The 9066-nt window shown below is 50.5% G+C and overlaps 1 protein-coding gene across 3 annotated transcripts in view; it reads left to right on the forward strand.

Annotated features, from left to right (window-relative positions):
• The window catches only part of SRC (SRC proto-oncogene, non-receptor tyrosine kinase), an 86686-nt gene extending 77684 nt beyond the window's left edge, over positions 1–9002 (forward strand). For 2 of the 3 annotated variants that reach the window (XM_019509806.1, XM_019509805.1), the window contains exons 8-14: positions 3556–3705; positions 4049–4204; positions 4854–5033; positions 5266–5342; positions 6329–6482; positions 7365–7496; positions 8223–9002. In XM_019509806.1, the coding sequence (XP_019365351.1) occupies positions 3556–3705; positions 4049–4204; positions 4854–5033; positions 5266–5342; positions 6329–6482; positions 7365–7496; positions 8223–8431 (1058 nt within the window). In that variant the 3' untranslated portion in view covers positions 8432–9002. The remainder of the gene's footprint in view (positions 1–3555; positions 3706–4048; positions 4205–4853; positions 5034–5265; positions 5343–6328; positions 6483–7364; positions 7497–8222) is intronic. The other variant, XM_019509807.1, reaches the window with a different exon arrangement.
• Positions 9003–9066: the final 64 nt, after the last annotated feature.

Consider the following 9066-nt stretch of genomic DNA (forward strand, 5'->3'; position numbering starts at 1 on the left):
ATAAAGAAATCGAACAGCGCAGGCCCAAGGACCGAGCCCTGGGAGACTCCACTGCCCACTTTCCTCCAGGTCTAATATGACCTGTCCACCACCACCCTCTGAGTGCAACCCTTCAGCCAATCTGCAGTCCATCTGACTGTGTAGGCATCAATGCCACAGTCACCTAGTTTTTTAATGAGGATGTTTGTCTTGGGTTTGGCTTTAACATGTTTCACAGGAAACTCTTAAACATGGCACAGACCTTACCATGGAGATTTTGCATCCCCCGCTCAAACTTATTGCTACTGCATGAGGAGCAGAGATGGGGTCCAAACTGGCCTTCAGAACCAACCTTCTCCAGAGCTGGAAGGTGTCTAGATTTGACAGTTTTTTTTTATTTTGGATCCATCACTTCTTTAAACACAGCCCATAAGCCCTATCCCCCTCATACCTAGCAGCATCCTGTCTGAATTGCTCTGACAAGGCAACCTGCTATTGCTTCCCATTCAGAGAGGGAATGCTAGGAGCTATCCAGTCCTCTGTCTACCAGCTATTCCTCTCCTTGGTGATCTGGATGTGATTTCTTTCCTGCTTAGGCAGACTTCTACTTTGTTGCTGTCTAGAGCAGGAGATCTCAATCCCCAAGCCATGGCCTGGTGCTGGGCCGTGACAGGTCAGCTGCCTGTCTGCAACACAGTCGGCTGCTGAACCAGAAGTGGCTGCAGACCAGCAAACTGCGGTCCCTCAGAGCTGGGCAGAGAGGTTGCGGTTTCTTTCACAGGGCCTGCAGCTGCACAGGGTTTGGCCCACCCCCCTGCCTGGGCAGTGGGAGTATCCTTACCTGTCTGCCAGCCAGAAATTCCAGCCGTGGCTGGCTGACTGCTGGGCTATGGCCACTTCCGGGCTGTGGTTTACCAGGCCACGGGATAAAAACTTTGGTACCCCTGGTCTAGAACCTTTCCCAGTGATGTGTTCATCTTTGCTCTTATCACATGGCTGCTTGCCCCCTTGCCAGCCAGACCAGCATCAGCAAGGGCTGCTGAGGTTGTGGTTCAGTTGTCAGTTCCTCCACCTTGCAGCTCCGCTCCTGTAACCCAGCAGGGACTATTACTCTTTTTACCTTGCTTGGGAATCATGTAAAGAGGCATCTTGACCCAGAGCATGGTCAGCCAGGGTGGATTTGATTTAAATCAAATGGCTTTAAATCCTGTTTTAAAGCACAATTTAAATCACTGGTCAGGAAGCCTCAATTTAATCATTGTTTTCTACAAAAAGTGCCGTCTTGTTGCTTTATTCTTTATTTGTTAACTTCTTGAAACGGCACGTTTAGAGAGAGTCTGGAGAGACAAATCCACAGTTTGAGAACTGAAACTAAGCATCACAGAGATGCTTAATGGGATTTTCTAGACTAGCATTTCTCAGTCCGTGGGTCACAAGAAGATTTTAGAGGGTCACAAATCACAGGTTGAGAAACACTGATCCTGGGAAAGTGGCAAGACTGCAGCAGGGCAGAGTGGTAGAGGGAAGGAGGCAGGGGACAGCTGCAAGGCCAGGGCCAGGTGCTTGCAGGGGTTGGGGCAGGGCCAGGAGATGCTGCTGGGGGTGTGGAAGGGACCTTAACCAGGTTGCCTGGTGTGGTGCAGCAGACCCAGCCCAGGGTGGGAGCTGCCACAGGCCTCCCCTCCTCCCTCCAGCTTAGGCTGGACTCGTGCCACTGCTGCCTGCATGATCCGGAGCCACCATAGACACTGTGCCTGAACAGGATAGGGGCAGCTGAGGGCCCCTCTAGCAGTGCTGGGGGACGGGGGCTGTGGGTTAGGAGTAAGGGGCAGTGCCAAGGCTGGGCAGGGCAGGGGCTGTGGGTCTCAAGTAAGGGGCATGGTGGGGGGAGGCAGGGGCTGTGGGTCAGGAGTGAGGGGCACCAGCATGGGTTGGGAGGGGGGCAGGGACTGAGTTGGGCACCATCAGGGCAAGGGAGTGTGGGTCAGGACAGGCCATGAACCTTTGCAAATGGGTCCCTGTAGGAAAAAGGTTGAGAACCACTGTTCGCATTTGACTGAGCACTGAGTCCCATTGGATAGAGTGCTTTTCTTTAATCTTTACTAATTTCTAGAGAAGCCTCTGGGAACCCCATAAGATTGGGCCTCTAATATAGTCCAGGGCCTGTTGTGATCTATGTATAAAACTTCTAAAAAGTTGCATGAATATACTGTCTCAAATAGTATATAATTAGAAGTTATAATCCCTGTTCCATGATATGTTCAAGCTTTAACATATATATTTAAATTAAAACTCTCTGTATATGTTTTTTTTTAAAAAGCATCTTTAACAAAAAAATCACAAAACAACATTTACATACAACTGCATTTAAAAAAAAAATTAAATTTACATTGATTTAAAAATCCAGTTTTAATTTTTATCTACCCTGGGTTCAGCTGATCTTGGAGACCTCACCACAACGTTGTGCATTTTCTGGAACAGTCCAGTGAAGAGTAGCCTGTAACTGAAGGGAAACGGCTGTTTTATTTTTTCTGCCTCTCCTATTGGTGTGCTTGTCAGCACAAGTCTTCTCAGTTAAGGTTTCTTCTTTTTCCCTCCTGTGTTTGATGTTTTCAGAGCTGCCTCGCAATATGTGCATAGGCGCAAAGCTTTATGTGCTGCCTAGGGCAGTGTCACAAGCAGGTCTGCATCCAGGTTCGATGTGATCTTCAGCTTTTTGTTGGGCAGCATGTGTGGACTGTGATGCCATGCAGCAGCATAAAACAGGAGGTGAAGGAATGCGATCTAGTAGAATCTCTGCTGGGGATTTTTGGGCAGTGGCATGTAAAACACTTGTCTTGTTGACCCTCGGCCAGGACCCTGAGGGGTCAAGACCCCAGCTGTCCAACTGCCAAGGGACCTTCTATGCACACATGGCCCCTGGTTTTGTGTGTAGTCAAAAGATGGCACCAACAGCAGGTCCCACAAAACTCTTTGCAGCCCACTGGGCTCGCACTTGGTACGGACAGAGCATGGAAGCCCCAGCTTCTCTTCCTTCAGCGTCTAGGTGTTCAGGGAGGTCTCCTGTATGTACGCTGGCCTGCCTGGCATGGCTTAGCTGGTGAGGCTTGGCAGGGTCTCTGCACAAGCTGAAGCAGTTGGAGGACCTGATTAGGGAGGCAGGGCTTTGCCTGTGGCTTCGTTCAGTGTGCATGCATGTGCATGGGCACTACCAGGTGACATGTCCTGGGCCCTGCTCTGGATGCAGGAAGGTGCTATGAGGAGAGGTTCATGTCTACCAGTGCTCTTTTTGTCCAGCACCATACAGGGAGAAGCAGGATGTGGATGCCAGCCTCCGTTGCTGTTGGTCTCCCCTCCCCTTACTCTAGGATAAAGGTCACCCTCTTCACTTGGTTTACACTTCTCTATCCCCACAATACATGTGTCCCTAGATTTGCTTCCATGAGGGACATGAGCACACATGCACACAGCCCTTCTCACCTGTCTCCTCCCTCTTCTCCCTTCCCCATGTTCTGAGTAGCAGTCCCAGCATGTCTCTGAGGTGGGATGATTGAGATGTTCCTGCTGTTCCTGCAGGTGCCTATTGCCTCTCGGTCTCGGACTTTGACAATGCCAAGGGGCTCAATGTGAAGCACTACAAGATCCGCAAGCTGGACAGTGGCGGCTTCTATATCACTTCCCGTACGCAGTTCAACAGCCTGCAGCAGTTGGTGACCTATTATTCCAGTAGGTGTCCTGGGCTGGAGGGCCTGTCTGTTCCCTGATCCCAGTTTGTTGTTGTTTTTTTATGGTCCAAATAAAGCAAAGCAAGACCTACAGCAGCAGTGCAAGAAAACCAGGGACTTGTTTGCCTTGAATAATGGAGGGGGAGAGAGTGCGTTTCCTGAAGAGATGGGTTTGGAGAAGGGGAAGAGAGCAAGTGCTTGGGGATTTAGATGTACCAGGCTTAGGGAGCAGTAAGTTCCAAGGGTTGAGAGCTGGGGGGAGTTGAAGGGAGGCAAGGGCTGAAGGAAACCCATGGCAGGGCGCTCTAAGTCAGCATGCTGCCTGTGTTCTTTCCCCTTCCCAGAACATGCTGATGGCCTGTGTCACCGTCTCACCAATGTTTGCCCAACTTCCAAGCCCCAGACACAAGGACTGGCTAAAGATGCTTGGGAAATTCCCCGGGAATCCCTGCGACTAGAGGTGAAGTTGGGGCAAGGATGCTTTGGAGAAGTGTGGATGGGTAAGGATTCCCCCAAACAAGTACCTGGAAAGCAGGAGGCCCCTGGGCCATGAAACATTGGCTAGTCAAGACAAGCCAGAAGGACCCCTGGTTTTTGGTTGGGGGAGGGGGGAAAGGAGTCATAGATGGGAGATGAACAAAATGATTGAATTTCTATTCCTTCCAAGAAATGTAAATTGTCTCTCCTCCTGATTTGGTTGGTCTCTGGGGTTGCTGCTTATAGGCAATGTTGGACTTCCCCAGCACTTGAAATGTGGCCATGACAGCTTAGTGTGAGAATCTTGGCCCATCACCCCAGCTATACAGATGTCACTAGGAGTTGCTCCTTCCTGTTCCAACAGTGAGCCACACATTTGGTTTAATCCCATGACTGCTGGCAAAGGCAAGGTGACATGTCAGGAATGGTGTGGGTCCTAGGGAGCTGCAGTGCTCCCTGTGCTACTCAGCATGGTACTTCTGTAGGGTTTCCACTTACCCTAAACTCTGGTGGCTTGTCCTGATTTGGCCTGGTGGAACATCCTCCCTCCCAGGATGTTCCACCAGGACCCTGCAGATCCTGTCATGACATAATCCTACTGCAGTGAGCTGATGGGGCAGGGAATGATGGTCAAGGCAGGCTGTCCTGAACAGCCTTGGATTTTTGTTGCAGGGACTTGGAACGGCACCACCAGAGTGGCTATAAAGACTCTGAAACCGGGGACCATGTCTCCAGAGGCATTTCTGCAGGAGGCCCAGGTCATGAAGAAACTACGTCATGAGAAACTGGTCCAGCTGTATGCTGTGGTTTCAGAGGAGCCCATTTACATAGTAACTGAATACATGAGCAAAGGTGTGTGTGTGTGGAGGGGACAGAATGGGTGCAGGAGAGGGACAGCAAGGGGAAAGGGATGCGGTTGTGGGTAACAGGGCAGGGAGCTGAGACGGCTCCAAGTGAGCAACATCTTCCAGTTTCTAAAGGAGTCTTCCACATGAGCTGAAATTTAAATGTGTTGGATGGATGGGAAATAGGACCATCAGAGTGGTGGTTGTTTCTGACTGACTCTTATGCCTTTCCATACTAGGGAGCCTCCTGGATTTCCTGAAGGGAGAGATGGGCAAGTATCTGCGGTTGCCCCAGCTGGTGGACATGGCGGCTCAGGTGGGTTTGGCTGAGTGACGAGCTATGGGTGAAGCTTCTCTTGCCTTTTTAGTGTCCTACTTTAGCCTTTAAAATGCAGGTCTTCTGCTGCCTACCATTCAGGGTGGGGGTCTAGCTGGAAAGACCATCTGTCTTGCATGTCCATGCATCTTGCTAGCAATCATTAACATGATCAAAAGATGAAGGGGCCCTATTGGCTTGGGGTGAGGTGTCCCACAGCTGCTCTGAATTTAGGGGTACCCTATGCCAAAATAATGAGTGAAAGTACATGAGGGGAAGGCAGAAAAATCTGTCCAGAATGGGATGGCCTTTATCCAGCCTGCCCTTGCCTTCTAGCCTTTCTCCTGCTTTTCTCTGTTCAGTTGATATGTTAAGCAGAGACATGTGACTGGCCAAAGTCATGATGTTTTAGATTTTGTATTGCCTACCCCTGGGCTGATTTACCAGCAGCTATAGCTCTTGTGGCAATCTCCTCCAGTCCAAAGCCAATAGTAGCCTAACCTAGGGGTGCGCTGGAGAGTCACCAACCTGGAAACATGCTCTGAGAAGGACTTTCGTAGTAGACCTCCACCCCTTGTTCTTTGGCTGAATAGGCAAGCACAGATTCTGGGGCATCTCCTGCCACTGCAAGCATCTCATCCAACTCATTCCTCAAGTTGGCTGCTGTATAAGTCACCAGTCTGAGACCTATGGTATTTCATGTAGTCTGCAGAGTGAAACGGCACATTGCCATCAGGCTGCCACCTGGCTTCTTTCTGTGACCACACAGAATACTAGCCTGGTGATTAGGCCTTTTAAATAAAGCCAGGCCCCTCTTAAGTCTCATCGGCTCCGTGTGTTTTTAGTTGCTGAACTAACTGGGCTGCATGGTCAGTGCCTCATGGGGTCTACAATGGCTGTTTTAAAATGAGCATGCCTAGAAGGACTCATGATTGGGTTCCCTGTGTCTCATGTTCTCTGCATGTTGTCCCACGTGCTGGCTACAGATTGCATCTGGAATGGCCTATGTGGAGAGGATGAACTACGTCCACCGGGATCTCCGAGCTGCCAACATCCTTGTAGGGGAGAACTTGGTGTGCAAGGTGGCTGACTTTGGCCTGGCGCGGCTGATCGAAGACAATGAATACACTGCCAGGCAAGGTATGTGGGAGTGGAACTGCCCATGAAGGCATCAGCATGCTGGGACCAGAGGGGAAACAAACAAGCCAGCCACAGAATTGCATGGTGCTTCCAAATGGACTAAGGCTGAGAGAGCTGGATGGCTTGGGAATGATATGCACAGCCTGTTGCTTCTAGGGCACTTGCTGACATCCCATCTAGGTGGCAAATATGAAATGGTAGGAAGTCTGTCAAGTTCCCTGTGTACCTGGGCCCACACAATATGGACTGACCCCATCTCTGGCACTACAAAGAAGCCAAGTTCTCCTGTGTCCTGAGGCCAGTGAGACAGGGAGCTTGCCCTGTCACAGTCCATGCTGTACACATTGTAGGACTCATCCCTGTAAAGATGCTGGCTTGGTACTTTGAGTTCATTCAGATTCACACTCAAGTGCTTGCTTTATATGTCATGATCCTGCTGCCACAGATCTTGTAGCTCCTTCTGAAAGAGTGCTTCACTTCTGCTTTTCATGGTGGGACGACGTATTGCCTTTCTGCAGTTGGATGCTGCAAGCAAATCCCTGGCATGGGCTGAGACTCATATTAAAAGTGCTGGGACTTAGAACGAGATCTTGTGATTCCCAGACTTAAGCCTGCTACAGCTAGCCCAGATGACTTGGTGCTTTCTGTATTTTGAAATTGGAAGGAGTGAGGATGCAGACAGTGCAGTCTGCACTCGCACAGGGCACTCTTTCATTGGAATTTCTTAGCTCAGTCCTCCTCATTTGGTCCTACACAGATGCCTTCACCAGGCTTTAGAGTATCCCTCAGCCATCACAGTAGTGGCCTGTGGCCTGTCTGGGCTCCCCTGGTTGATATTCTGTGTGATGTCTCCATGCCCTATTTTTGTCTCCTTTTACTCAGGTGCCAAGTTCCCCATTAAGTGGACAGCCCCAGAAGCTGCTTTGTATGGCAGGTTTACCATTAAGTCAGATGTCTGGTCCTTTGGAATACTACTGACTGAGCTGACCACCAAGGGCAGAGTGCCATACCCAGGTAAGAGCTGGAGCTATCACTGGCCACAGCCCTGCTCTGATCCTGTGGCATATCCCAGCTGATCTTTGGAGTCATGTTTGTCCCCTGGTCTTGTCAAAGGAAAGATGTGGTGCATTGTTTTTTGCCTTCTCTAGGCAGGGACAGATAGGGAGTCTTCCACACGGAAGGGCACATTCTAGGCGTGTCTGGAGCTTGGAAAATGGTCTTCATTTGGAGCTTGTGAATAAACAGCCAGAGCTGTTGCCTGGGATGAAATCCTTCTTGCAGCTATGTTGTTGTGAGAAGAACCTTAGAGTGGCTGATGGTTGGAACAGGGTTCTCAGATCTGATCCTCTCTCTGCCCGGGGCTTGCTGTGAGAGGTCTTGGCCAGGTTATCCAACCTTCTGTTTCCCCACATGTAAATTGGGAGCAATAATACTCATGTCTCGCCATACCCCAAGGTTTTTACCAGAGAGACCATGGGATGGAGGGTGCTAGGGAAATGCAAAAGCAGTTATCCAAGTAGAACCTGTGGCCTACTGGGATTCTGCCTTTGTCAGTGGGATGTGACCAACTGGGGATTCAGAGGACGCTGCAGGGGATGAGAAGAGATAGTGGATAGTGATGAGGGTCCTAGATGCCCTCCTGCCCCCTTGTCTGCAGGGCAGTAAGCACATGCCTGTGGTTCCCAGCCAGGCACTGAGAATTGTTCTGTGTCAGTCCTTTTTGTCTCTTTTGGCTCACAGGGATGGTTAACAGGGAAGTACTGGACCAGGTGGAACGTGGCTACCGAATGCCGTGCCCTCCCGAGTGCCCCGAATCCCTGCATGATCTGATGTGCCAGTGCTGGAGGAAGGATCCTGAGGAAAGACCCACCTTCGAGTACCTGCAGGCCTTCTTGGAGGACTACTTCACATCAACAGAGCCCCAGTATCAGCCAGGCGAGAACCTATAGATGTGGGGATGGCTTCTGGTGCCAAAGACTGTCCACTCCTCCACATGTGTCTGTGAGTGCGTGTGTCGCGAGACGCGCAGGATCTCAAGAACTCCTCACAGAGTCTGCAGTTCTGGGGAGTTGCCCTTCTTCAGAAGTGGTGGGATGGGGCCTTCCTGCAGCCTATTGGAGTGGCTGTGGTGATGGGTTTCCCTGTTTGCTAACTAATGACTTCTGGTCTTTGTTTAACGAGGTGTTGCCATTTGACCTTGAGAGGAGTCTAAAGGGAGATGCCTGGAGGTTAGGAGAGGGGAAGGAACCCTTCCTGAAGAAAGCCACTATGCTTGGGAGAAGCATGGAGGGTGAGTGAAGATGCAGGATCAGCCTCCCTTTGAGGTACTTGGCCTTCAAGAGTCTTCCTCCAAGTGACTCTGGATTGCAGCTGAGGAGATGAAGTGGACCCCATGGAGCAGTGACCTGGACTCCCTGTACACTGCATCCTGGAGCAGGTGGCTCTTCAGGGACTGGGCAGTAGTGCTACAGAATGACACCTTCCAGTTGGGGCCTCTCTGTCTCTCTCTGTCAGTCTCTCATTTTTTCCCTTTTTTCTTTTCTTTTCTTTTAAGTCAGCACAGATCCTGCCCCCTCCCCCATGC

Source organism: Gavialis gangeticus, unplaced genomic scaffold (genome assembly GCF_001723915.1).
Source record: "Gavialis gangeticus isolate Ggan-Ray unplaced genomic scaffold, GavGan_comp1, whole genome shotgun sequence".
Taxonomy (NCBI): domain Eukaryota; kingdom Metazoa; phylum Chordata; order Crocodylia; family Gavialidae; genus Gavialis; species Gavialis gangeticus.